This window comes from Solanum verrucosum, unplaced genomic scaffold (genome assembly GCF_900185275.1).
Source record: "Solanum verrucosum unplaced genomic scaffold, falcon-dt-bn FXZP01000281.1, whole genome shotgun sequence".
NCBI lineage: Eukaryota > Viridiplantae > Streptophyta > Magnoliopsida > Solanales > Solanaceae > Solanum > Solanum verrucosum.
This window is the reverse complement of record NW_026020554.1, coordinates 599105-611435: the sequence shown is the minus strand read 5'-3', so window position 1 is coordinate 611435 and position 12331 is coordinate 599105. Positions and strand designations below refer to the sequence as shown.

At 35.1% G+C, this 12331-nt stretch overlaps 3 protein-coding genes across 3 annotated transcripts; 2 read left to right on the top strand and 1 right to left on the bottom strand.

The window, feature by feature from the left end:
- LOC125810068 (nudix hydrolase 15, mitochondrial-like) lies at positions 1-2724 on the top strand. The gene is made up of 4 exons (XM_049489585.1): positions 1-289; positions 1375-1517; positions 2217-2336; positions 2418-2724. The coding sequence occupies exons 1-4, from the start codon at positions 43-45 to the stop codon at positions 2619-2621; spliced, it is 714 nt and encodes a 237-aa protein (XP_049345542.1). The 5' UTR covers positions 1-42; the 3' UTR covers positions 2622-2724.
- A 1153-nt stretch (positions 2725-3877) lies between these two features.
- On the top strand, positions 3878-6539 carry LOC125810069 (nudix hydrolase 15, mitochondrial-like). Its single transcript, XM_049489586.1, has 4 exons — positions 3878-4115; positions 5104-5246; positions 6045-6164; positions 6245-6539. Exons 1-4 carry the CDS (start codon positions 3878-3880, stop codon positions 6446-6448), a joined length of 705 nt encoding a protein of 234 aa, XP_049345543.1. The 3' UTR covers positions 6449-6539.
- A 400-nt stretch (positions 6540-6939) lies between these two features.
- Positions 6940-10293, bottom strand: LOC125810048 (magnesium-chelatase subunit ChlI, chloroplastic). The gene is made up of 3 exons (XM_049489564.1): positions 10095-10293; positions 9319-9437; positions 6940-8157 (listed from the first exon to the last, which is right to left on the bottom strand). The coding sequence occupies exons 1-3, from the start codon at positions 10207-10209 to the stop codon at positions 7108-7110; spliced, it is 1284 nt and encodes a 427-aa protein (XP_049345521.1). The 5' UTR covers positions 10210-10293; the 3' UTR covers positions 6940-7107.
- Between the last annotated feature and the right edge of the window lie 2038 nt (positions 10294-12331).

Below are 12331 nucleotides of genomic sequence, written 5' to 3'. Positions count from 1 at the left end.
CTTTCCATTTCTCCTTTCTCCTTTCTCCTTCTCAGTGCCCAAATGGCATCTAACAGATCAGAGAGCCTTGTGAAATTAGCTGAAAGACTTCGTCTTTATAACCCTATAAGTACCCAAAGTTCAAAAATTCAAGAATTTGTTCCCAAAAATCAAGAATTGGGGGCAGACCCAATACCTAATAACACTAATTCAAACAGGGCTGCAGTTTTGGTGTGTCTATTTGAAGACCCACAAGGCCATCTTCGTGTAATCCTCACCAAAAGAGCTTCCACACTTTCTTCACACTCTGGTAACTATATGATTTGTTGAAGTTAAATTTGTACAATGTTGTTCACTTGGTATCGTAGTAATCGTCACGGATTCATGATTTGAAGTTTATGAATAATACTAGGGGTGTCAAATGGGCAGGTTGAGTTGAAATTGAAGATATTAAAATGGGTTGAGATAGAAATCGGGTTGGGTCTTGACCCGCCCAAGTTTACTTTGAGCTCAAATGGGTTGGGTTCAAATGGGCTAAAAAATGGGTTGGGTCTTGACCCGATTAATCTCAATAATTTTAACATAGTGATATTTAACTTTTATAATCACAATTCGAATTTTCGCTCAAGATTTTTTTTTTTAAAAAAAGTAACAAATGGATAGATAAATCCTAAAAGATGTTAAATAAATAATAATTCATACATTTAATATAGGAATATATCTTAGTAAATTTTTTTAAAAAGGGTTGAAATTGGAGATTGAATTGGGCTCAATTGAGGATTCTCTTAAAATGGGTTATGCTTGAATGAGTTCAGATTGAATCCAATTCAAATTATCTTGAACCCAACCTTTAAAATTCTGGGCAGGTTACATATGTTTGGGTTAATTTTTGACACCCCTAAATAATACTATAATGTTAATTGGGACCCTTTTTGTATTTGGAAGTTCTTTTAACTTTACCCCCTTAGGGGTCGTTTGATAGCTGGTTTAGATGTGAGTTGTGTAAGTATTAAATTCTGTATAAGTAATAGTACTTTTGGTAGCTGGTTAGGATGTAAGTTATTCATGTGTAGCATAATATATATAGATTTGTTCATAACTAATTTCTACGTTACAATTACTTGTATAACTCTAACCAACTAGTTACCAAACAACCCCTTAATGATATGATGTTATAGAAATGTGATGACATATTATAAGACTATAGCTTTTAGTGCCGTCTCAAATTGTTTGATTTGACACGAAGTTTAAGAAAGTAAATAAAATTTTTGCTAATTGAGCTAATTAACCCCTTTGTGCAACATTCAATACCTGAGGATGCCCTTCTCCTCTCCCAGGGCTCGAACTTGTAACATACGACACAAATCTTTCAACCTCTCACTTTAATGTTTTTAGGTGAAGTTGCTTTGCCCGGTGGGAAAGTAGAAGAAGGTGATGCCGATGACATTGAAACAGCATTGAGGGAGGCTGAGGAGGAGATCAGATTAGACCGTTCACTTGTAGATGTTGTCACTGTTCTTGGATCCTTTACCAACAAGGTAATGCATTTGTCTTCATTTGAGTCTTACATTATATTGTGTTCATGCCCTTTTAAGGTTTCTCAGCTCCGTAAATATTAATGACAAGTAGGGACAGAGTTGATACTACAAGCACGTCTCTTTGTATCGAACGTGAAGGGATCAAATTTCATGGAACATATATATGCCAAGAACAGTAAGAACAACAATAGTAACACAATGGTACTAAGTAATCAGTTGTTGAGAGAGCACTGTGCAAAATTAGACATGACATTTTAGGTTTCATGTTGGAAAACCGACAAAGAAAGAGTAATGGAACTTTGTATCTATGTTGCTCGGACTCTTTGAAAATACAACTGGTATGCATTGGATCCTCCAAAAGCTTTGTATTTTTGAAGTATCCAACACAGGTAGGGCAATACTTTTGTAGGGTCTGAGCAACGTAGGTTTTTATCATACTCAAATCCATCACACAATCGACACTGCAGCCAAAGTCTTGTTTACCTCAAGAGAAGTAAATAAAAAGAGTCTAACTGAAGTATCGGGTTGCAAGTTTCAAATGCTTCAGTTTCATTTCGTGGAACGTTATTCTCAATAGTACAGTTCTACTGCATTGATGCTTACCTTTTGAAATCTGTTCTGTCTTAACCATCTTGTTAAAATTTGGTCCTATAAGATTTATATGATCTGTGCTCGAATTGGTGTTTCATTTTTCCTCAGAAGGGAATAACGGTGATTCCTGTCGTGGGGATACTTTGGGACCGGAACACATTCAACCCGTTGATAAATACTGCAGAAGTGGCAGCACTATTTGATGCACCTCTAGAGATGTTTCTCAAGGTTAGTAAGTCTAAAAACTCCCTTTCTTGTTTACGTGTTTCGTCTCCAGTTGCTCTTACGAATACATATTGGTTGATTTAGGATGAGAATCGACGAGAACAAGAACGTGAATACATGGGAGATGAATATGTACTGCATTTCTTTGATCATGAAACAGAGAATGAGAAGTATATAATATGGGCTATAACTGCTGGCATTTTGATTAAAGCTGCATCGATCGTGTACCAACGTCCCCCTGATTTTCAAGAACGAACACCTAGATTCTGGAGTAGAAATCGCCAATGAAAGACGTTATTGCCAAAATTCTCTCTCGAGAGAGAGACTTTTGTCTTTCGAACTTGGAACCTTTAACATAGTTTCGTCTTGTCTATGGTGTTTTGCTTTATCCGAAATTATATTACATTGTAAAACATGTCATGTGATATGTATTCAGTAGGGTTGACTTTGAAACAAAGTGATTTGGTATTATTTCGATTATAAAACCAATGTTGTTCATGAATATGAATATTAAATTGAATGGTTAAAGGTGGTAAAGAAGAAAAATGAGAAGTGATGATATATTTAATATCAATATTTGTGTTAATATTAGAGGAGATAATATTGGGGTATTCTAAAGTATTTTCCATGTTGAAAGTATTTTTATGTGAATTAAACAAAGAAGATGGTTTCAATATATTCTTATATATAGTTAAAAAGTAAAAATCATTGACCTATTTTGTAATTGATAGGGAAAGGGTAATTAATTGAATTTTCGTTTTTCCTTTGGGTAATTGTTTTGTATTTAAATTGGAGTTTACCTTTTTGTGCACGGCAAATACATAATAATTTTGTATTATTAGGTTAACTTACTCGTAATGATAAATAATTATTTATAATAAATATAATTGGTAGCTTAAAAAATAGAGTAAATTTATAAGTATTTTGATTGTGTAGAACACTCAAGGGTGTGTTTGGTAGGAAGAAAAATTAAGTGTTTTTTTTTTTTTAAAAAAAATAAGTGGTTTAAAAGAAAACATTATTCCGAAGCATTTAATATAATCTTGGCAGACAATTGACAATGGACTCAACCCGAGACTTGCACAATCCCAACCTTGGCTCTCACCCCGAACCTAATCTGATACCTGATTCATGAACCCGACTTGAGATCTTGACCTTGTCTCGAGACCCGACTTCCAACTCCCAACCTCTACACCAAACTAGTCTCTCGATCTGAACTCCAACCCCATACTTGAGACCCAACTTCTAATCGTGATGCCCAAATTCTGACCGTGACTTCAACCTGAGACCCTGACTCCTGGCACCCCGAACCTCGACACCAACCTATGACCGTACCTTGACTTGACTTTGGGTCAGGATTTGGATTGCTTGGTTAAGGATCCGGGTTAAGTTTGTTGGTTGGTTAATAATTTTTTTTTATTAATAAAAAATTTCAACCAATAAGAAGCTATCAGATATGAAATAAAAAATCCCAATTTTCAGTCTTCTTTTGGATTATAATCATTTCCCTACCTAAATCATTTTTCCTCTTTTTCAGTGCCCAAATGGCATGTAACAGATCAGAGAGACAGATGAAATTAGGTGAAAGGCTTCGTCTTTATAACACTATAAATACCCAAATTCAAGAATTTGTTCCCAAAAATCAAGAATTGGGAGTAAACCAAATACCTAATAACACTAATTCAAACAGGGCTGCAGTTTTGGTATGTCTATTTGAAGACTCACAAGGACATCTTCGTGTAATCCTCACCAAAAGAGCTTCCACACTTTCTTCATACTCCGGTAAGTATTTTGCGAGTTTTATACATGAACTATTATAAGATGTTTAGACAAGTGTTTTGATAAATATCTGGTGATAGTTCAAGTAGGAAACTCGTAACCGCGGTAGGTTAACTAAGTTAAAACCTATTTTAGAGAACTTTTGATATTATTATTATTGTTATTATTTACTCCCTTCATCCTATTTATGGGAGCTAGTTTGACTCGGCATGAAGTTTAAGAAAGATGGGATGACTTTTAAAACTTGTGGTCCAAAATAAATGATAGAAATTTGTGTGGCTGTAAATCATTTTATTAATGGTAAAATAGACATTTATAGTTAAATTTGTTACTTAATATAGAAATGTATCATTCTTTTTGGGACAGACTAAAAAGGAAAGTAAGTCATATAAATTGAAACAAGGGGAGTATATGTATTTTTGACTCCTTACTTTTATTTTATTTTGTATAATGAGGATATGAAATGAGTTTAAATGAAATAGTAAGGGTTCATATAGATAAGTTCAACTTGTTTGAGACTGAGACATAGTTATTGTGATAAAGAAATGGATTTTGGGGCCTAACTCAACCTTAAAAGCTAACTCATGGTGGGAAAACTGTCCAAGACCGTATAAGGAAACCAAGGATCCATCCATGACCGACGTGGGAGAGTCAGTTGCCCAATCAAATAAACGCCATATAAAATGAAACATCGAGATTGCATCAATCAAACATAGGTCTCATGTAAACCTGTCCACCAAGGCTGGAGGTCTGAGTCTAACTTTGGGAATAACATGCATGCCATTTTTTATGATCGAGAAACCCGTCTGGAGCTGATCCATTCGGCCAATCGCAACATTTGAAACTCAAGGATGATGGGCTTCCCCTTTGTCGTTCTCCACTTAAAGACTGAATTTAGTTCGCTTGGCTCAAGGCTCGAATTTGTGACCTAAGATACAAGTCCCTCAACCTTTGCAGATTGAGCTTAACCTTTCATTTTTAATGTTTTTAGGTGAAGTTGCTTTGCCTGGTGGAAAAGTAGAAGAAGGTGATGCCGATGACATTGAGACAGCACTGAGGGAGGCTGAGGAGGAGATTGGATTAGATCGTTCACTTGTAGATGTTGTCACTGTTCTTGAATCCTTTACCGCCAAGGTAATGCATTTGTCTCCATTAGCTTCATTTGAGCCATATTATTTTGTGCTCATGCCCTTTTAAGGTAGGGGTAAGGTCTGCGTACACTCTATATTGTGCTTTTAAGGTTCCTCAGCTGCATGAATATTGATGGCCAGTAGGGACAGAGTTGATAATACTAACCTGTTTTCTTATATCAAACTTGAAAGGATCAAACTTTGTGGACCATATATATGCCAAGAACAGTAGTAACAACAACAATAATTATACAATGATACTAAGTAATCAGTTGTCAAGAGCATTGTGGAAAACAGATTTCTTGTTCAAAACCCCAAAAAGAAAGACTAATGAAACTTTTTTTATCAAGTCTATTGTAGATTAGCTGATACTGGATGTCATACTCATGTCCATCACACAATCGACACTGCAACTGAAGCCTTGCTTACCTCAAGAGAAGTTAAAAAGAGTCTAATCGAATGACGGTTCTTGAAATTCTTTTTGGAGCACTTGCATTAAACAGGAGAAGCAATGGTCATACAAACAAACGTCTAGCTGAATGTCTAGTCGATGATCTACTGATTTTCTGTCATTTCTACTTAGAGTTTAAGTGATCTGTTACATTTTTCGGAACTTATCTTGATCAATGCTTAGCTGGTATAAGAAGTTACAGTTGCAAGTTTCAAATGCAAACTATTCGTGGGCATTGAGGCTTAGCCTATGAAATCTTTTGTTTCTTGACCTTCGTGTTAAAACTTGGTCCTGGTCCTATAAGATCTATATGATCTGGGCTCAAATTGGTGTTCTTTTTTTCTTTCTCAGAAGGGAATTACAGTGATTCCAGTTGTGGGCATACTTTGGGACCGGAATGCATTCAACCCGTTAATAAATACTGCAGAAGTGGCATCAATATTTGATGCACCTCTAGAAATGTTTCTTAAGGTTAGTAAGTCTACAAACTCCCTTTTCGTCTACAAATTTCGTCCTCACTTGCTCTTACAATGACATGTTGGTTGGTTTAGGATGAGAATCGACGAGAGCAAGAGTTAGAACACATGGGAGATAAATACGTAATCCATTTCTTTGATCATCAAACAGAGAATGAGAAGTATATCATATGGGCTTTAACTGCTGCTATTTTGATTAAAGCTGCATCGGTTGTGTACCAGCGTCCCCCTGATTTTCTTGAACGAAGACCTAGATTTTGGAATAGAAGTCGTCAATGAAAGATGTTATTGCCAAATCTTTCGCAGGACTTTTGTCCTTTGAACTTTGAACATAAGAGATAGTTCCTTCAAAATTACATAAATATGTGCCTTCATATGTATTTCTAGCCATTGCTCTCTGTGCAACACATCTTAGTTTAGTAGCATCATTGATAGTGACTGTTTGGGCCAACTTGCGTGCACCTCTACTATTGCAGTTGATACTTTTTACCTTTCATCAGCACAGGTATTGTCGGGTAACTTTGTCTTCCAAAGCATAGGTAGATGAAAAGACAATACGTAATGTATTTTGTCTCTGCTGGAACTTCAACCATAGGATTGTTCTTTGGTACGAAGGAAGTCATACTCCCACCAAAGATTGACTATGGGGTTCATTTTCGAGTCAGACAAAACGAGGCCAGAGTTAGAACATTAGGAACCTTAGGCCAAAGCAAGGAATGAATAACCAGAGATTGATAATAATCAAATACCAGTAAGTTTAGTTACAGGTAATTCTGAACACATTTCTTAAGCACAGTACAGAGACAATCTTCAGTTTTTACAATTGTCAAATCTTTAAATGATTTGAGAATGGAAAATCAAGACAAAAACAAGTATGTTACTCTATAAAACAGCTTGTGCAGGCAAATCTCACCCAAAGAAGAAAGCCATCTATCTCCTTAGCCGAAAACCTCGTAAAATTTCTCAACAACAAGTAAACCTGAGTCGATAGATTCCAAAGGATCCTTCCTAAGTCTGTGTCTTAAGCAGTTGGGAATGACAGTGGCGATATCTTCTGGGGTTACCTTATCTCTTCCTTTAAGTGCAGCCAATGCTTTTGCTGCTCTGTTAGTGACTATATCACCTCTCAATCCATCGACATTCAGTTCTGCACAGACCTTAGAGATTTTAACACGAAGATCATGATCAATCGTAACAGAAGAAAGCCCGCTCCTGGCTGAGGTGATTTGGCTCTGGAGCTTTTCTTGCTCCCCCTTGTATGATTCCCGGAATTCCTTGGGGTTCTTGTCAAAACGACCTCTTTCCTCGACGATCTTCACTCTCAGTTCTGCATCTCTCACAGTCCCGACTTGGGCATGCATTCCAAATCGATCAAGAAGCTGTGGCCTAAGTTCTCCTTCTTCGGGATTACCTGAACCAATAAGGATAAATCGAGCAGGGTGTGAAATTGATATCCCCTCTCTTTCAACAGTGTTCCATCCTGATGCTGCAGAATCCAAAAGAACGTCTACCAAATGGTCGTCCAAAAGATTAACCTCATCGACATAAAGTATTCCTCTGTTAGCTTTAGCAAGAAGACCAGGCTCGAATGCCTTCACACCCTCGGTAAGAGCTTTCTCAATGTCGATTGTCCCACACACCCTGTCCTCAGTAGCACCTAGTGGTAAATCAACCATGTTGATTTTGGTGAGAGATACAGGAAGCTGTTCTCCCTTCCTCAATTTGTCACGGACTTCAGCGCTCATTACTTCTTGGTCCTCTGGATCTGAATTGAATGGATCACCAGAAATAACTTTTATTTCTGGAAGTAAATCCACCAAAGACCTAACCGTGGTGGACTTCCCAGTTCCTCTATCACCCATAATCATCACGCCTCCAATCTTTGGATCTATTACATTCAGCAAAAGACACAATTTCATCTCATCTTGCCCCACTATGGCGGGAAATGGATACACCGGTCTCTGGCTGTCTTCAGCAAGTTTCTGAGCCTAAAAATTACAACGTAGGTAAAAGCTTATCAATATACTTGATACAACAACAACAACAACAACATACCCAGTGTAGTCCCACAAAATGGGATCCGCAGAGGGTCGAGTGTACGCAGACCTTACCTCTACCTTAGAGGTAGAGAGGTTGTTTCCGATAGACCCTCAGCTCAAGGAAAAACAGTCCAAATCAGTCCCAAAAAGGAATCAATATACTTGGTAAACCCTCCAAAATAAAAAGGGTTGCAAATACATTGCCTTCCAAATAAATCATTTTGCCCAAGTGTTGGAACTTTCTAAAAGCTGAACCTAACAAAACTATTTTGAATTCGACTTTGGATGATCCTTGCCCTCAAACTTAATACTCCCCATGAGCTATTTGGTATATGACAATCTTTCCTCTTTGGGACATCACAACATGATTGACATCATTTTTGTAAAACTTTTACAATGTTCAAGAACTCGAATACATTAAAATATCCAAAGTAACTCTTATCGAAAACAATCTCTCTACATCCACAAGGTAATGGTAAAGTCTACATACACTCTACCCTCCTCAGGCCCCACTTGATGAATTCCACTGGGTATGTTGTTGTATCCAAAGTTCCTCCGATATTGTGTTTTCTTTGTCAAATTGATTTTCAACTCTCCATTTAACATTCATTTCCACCATCAATAATATAATACCTCCCTCCATTTCAATTTGTTTGTCTTACTTACCTTTTTAGTCCATTTAATGAAAAAAATGTCTCCTTTTTTTGGCAACTCTTGAATTCTAACTTTACAAATGACATGTTTAAGACCACAAGATTAAAGGGATCTTTAGTTTAAGATCACAACATTCAAAAGTCTTCTTTTATTTTCTTAAACTCAATGTAGAGTCGAAACGAGACAAACAACTTGAAATGGAGGGAGTAGACAAAGGGACAGTGTCCAAGCTTTTCAGCAAACATCTTATATGCATCTTAATAATCTTCCCACCTCTCACACAATATTGCGTCATACCCTCAACTTAAATTCTGTAAAACTCCACAACCAAACACCAAACCCCACATTATATTATATAGAAACTAGAAATCTTCCACACAATTTACTCAACTGTTTAGCAAAACACCTGATGAAATTACCATATCAAGTAATACCGAAACGATAAAAAATTGGTACCTGTTCTTGAGCAGGGCTGATTTCAGTTGCAACATTGGAAATTGCCACATGGAATTGGGACCTCCCTTTCTTAACTGGGAGTCTAATTCCTCCATAAAACTTCCTCCCTTGGCTATGTCCTGCAATAACAATGCCCATCAAGTCATACTTAACCCATAAAAATTCTAAACTCATAACCACTACCAAGAATCCAAGAACAACATACCCACAAAGTAGGACCTGGGAAGGGTAGAGCGTACACAGTCTTTACCACTACCTCTTCAAGGTATTCCGAAAAACCCTCAACTCAAGCAAGTCAAAGCAGTAATAAAACGAAAAAAAACAAGTGAAGAAGCATAACAACGAATAGCAAATCAGTAACAACTATATGCAAGGAACCGTAACAACATCCACAAGGTAGATCACCTAAACACAGTAAACCTCATATAATAACGAATACCAAAATCCAAAAACTACCTGAATGCACATGCTCTATACTACCAAGAGTCCAAATTCACACTCTCAAAATCCAATTCAAAGCATAGATATAAAAAAAAATGTAAACACCCACCAAACAGTAGGAACAAAATCAGTACAAAAATATAAATCTTTACAATAAAAAAACACTTACCCATCAAAATTGTAGCTCATAATCAACTACCAAGAACCCAAAAATTCACAAAAAAAACCCAAACCCAATTCAAAGGAAAACAAGAAATGACATAATATACAAAAAATTTGAACACCCACTAACAATGCGAACACAATTAGTAGAAAAAACACATTTATTTATATACCTGAAGATGGGAAAAGGGATAAAACAGCAGCTTTAGAGGAACGAGCAGAGAAGGGTGTAGAAGCTAAAATTGCTGTTGCTGCTGCTGAAGAAGAAGTTCCTAATAGTGAAGCCATTTCTGTGATTCTCAGTGAAGAAGAAGAATTTTTGGCATTAGTGTATTGGTCACTACTTACTACTAACTACTGGCTTGTGTTTGTGTCTTCGGATAAGACGATAGATTTCCGGGTCATATTTTATTGGGCTTTCATGGATTCATGGGCTCATGTAATTTGGACTTTATATTTGAGTGGTCTTTTGATCATGACTTTCACATGTAACAAACATAAAAATTATATTTGTATGTTATAGCTATAGTTTGCATAATTGCACTCCATAACAAATTTTATGTTTGCTATGGAGCTTTTGATTTGTATAATTCTCTAGATACATCCAATTTTATACAATTTGTTCAATTTTGTATAAATTCATTTATACATTGCAATTTGTATAATAAGATCTGTATTTGTATAATTATAAGTGTATAGAACGAAAATATATGTATTTGTATTTGTATATACACTTTTCTCTCGCTTTATACAAACACAAATACATTTTATACATTTTATACCGAAATATATAAAATGGCTAATTGTATACCGAAAATGACTAATTGTATACCGAATCAGATGACAAAAAAAGGGATGTTTGCTGCGAATTACAATTAAAATAAACTATGGTTATAACATTTAATTTGAATTAATAGTTTACTGTTTCATACAATTTTTCCTTTTTTTCGAGTAAATTTTAGGTTTAGCAAACATAAAAATCATATTAGTGTTCTATAACTACAGTTTTGCTATTTGCGTGTTTGCTATGGAGCATCAAATTTGTATAAAATCGTAGGCAACATCTGATTATATAAAGTTGCATACATCTGATTTGTATAAATCGTAGCGATTTGTATAAATCGAACGTCTGTGGCTATGAAAATTATGTTTGTGTTGTGTCTGTGTATCTGCATGAAATTTGAATTCGTATACAATTGAATCGAGTTAAAACAATTGTATTTGTATATCAAATATCTCTCTCGCTTTATACAATTATACATTGTATTTTGTATAATTTGTGTTTGTATAAAGCGAGAAAGAGAGAAAGACAAAAGAGAACTGAGCAGGGAAAGATTTGTGTTGTATAATTATAAGTGTATAGGACGAAGAGATATGTATTTGTATATATAGTTTTCTCTCGCTTTATACAAACACAATTTATACATTTGTGTTTGTATAAAGTGAGAGAGGCGAATGACAAAGTGCTTAGTACGAATTAGAATTAAATGAAACTATGGTTATTGCATTTATTTGTAATTAATAGTTTGTTATTTTATACAATTATTGTTTTTTCGTTGGAAAGATTACCTAAATATACATCTTATTTAATTATAATTTCTAAAATTTCCTACCATTTTAAGAATTTTTTGTAATTTGAAAAAAAATAGGGAAATAATGTAGTTAGCTCTTAACACAGCGAGATTTAGGTAAATTATATTTTTTTGGGGGAAAAAATACTTATACCTTAAAAAAGTAAAATATTTATCCTTAAATGTCTCATTACTTTCATAGCCCCTTTTTATTTTAAAAGGACATATATAAAAAAAAATCTCATGTTGGCTTCTTCTTTTTTTTCCTCTCTAATATCATCACAGTATATGAATATACTCTGATGGTATCAAAGAGTAAATGAGCAGTGTCTTCATTGAATGACTATTTCTTCCTCCTTGATATCATCAAAGCATAATATACTCTGGTGATATCAATGAGTAACTGAACACTATTTTCATTAAGGATTGCTTCAGTCCTTCGATGAAATTACTCAATCATCCATGATACTACTACGGTATATCTACATACTGTCATGGTATCATTGATGTATGCTTCAATCCTTCAATATTTTAATTATTAAAAAAATAAAAAAAATATAGTTTCTACTAATTTAGAGTTTAAGAAATAAGATTCTGACTTTAATTTTTCTCTTAATTGTTTCTTTAAAAAGAGCCCAATCCTATATGATACTGATAGGATATCAATATATCGACGGAGTATCACAGAGGATTAAGTCCAGTCCTGTATGATCCGATATGATATCAATAATCAACGGAGTATCACAAAGGATTAATTATAGTAGTGATGATGATGTCATGTTGACATCATGCGCAATAAGAAAGGAGAAATTGGGTAAGCAGGTAAATAGTTTGGGTCA

What these genes read in the sequence shown, in the direction of transcription:
- LOC125810069 (XM_049489586.1), top strand. Translation starts at nt 3,878, where the DNA reads ATGGCATGTAACAGATCAGAGAGACAGATGAAATTAGGTGAAAGGCTT. An exon ending in CACACTTTCTTCATACTCCG is followed by an intron (nt 4,116 to 5,103) that starts GTAAGTATTTTG and finishes TAATGTTTTTAG; the next exon opens with GTGAAGTTGCTTTGCCTGGT. An exon ending in CTCTAGAAATGTTTCTTAAG is followed by an intron (nt 6,165 to 6,244) that starts GTTAGTAAGTCT and finishes TGGTTGGTTTAG; the next exon opens with GATGAGAATCGACGAGAGCA.
- LOC125810048 (XM_049489564.1), bottom strand. Translation starts at nt 10,209, where the DNA reads ATGGCTTCACTATTAGGAACTTCTTCTTCAGCAGCAGCAACAGCAATT. An exon ending in ATCCCTTTTCCCATCTTCAG is followed by an intron (nt 9,438 to 10,094) that starts GTATATAAATAA and finishes TTGTTATTGCAG; the next exon opens with GACATAGCCAAGGGAGGAAG. An exon ending in TCAGCCCTGCTCAAGAACAG is followed by an intron (nt 8,158 to 9,318) that starts GTACCAATTTTT and finishes TGTAATTTTTAG; the next exon opens with GCTCAGAAACTTGCTGAAGA.
- LOC125810068 (XM_049489585.1), top strand. Translation starts at nt 43, where the DNA reads ATGGCATCTAACAGATCAGAGAGCCTTGTGAAATTAGCTGAAAGACTT. An exon ending in CACACTTTCTTCACACTCTG is followed by an intron (nt 290 to 1,374) that starts GTAACTATATGA and finishes TAATGTTTTTAG; the next exon opens with GTGAAGTTGCTTTGCCCGGT. An exon ending in CTCTAGAGATGTTTCTCAAG is followed by an intron (nt 2,337 to 2,417) that starts GTTAGTAAGTCT and finishes TGGTTGATTTAG; the next exon opens with GATGAGAATCGACGAGAACA.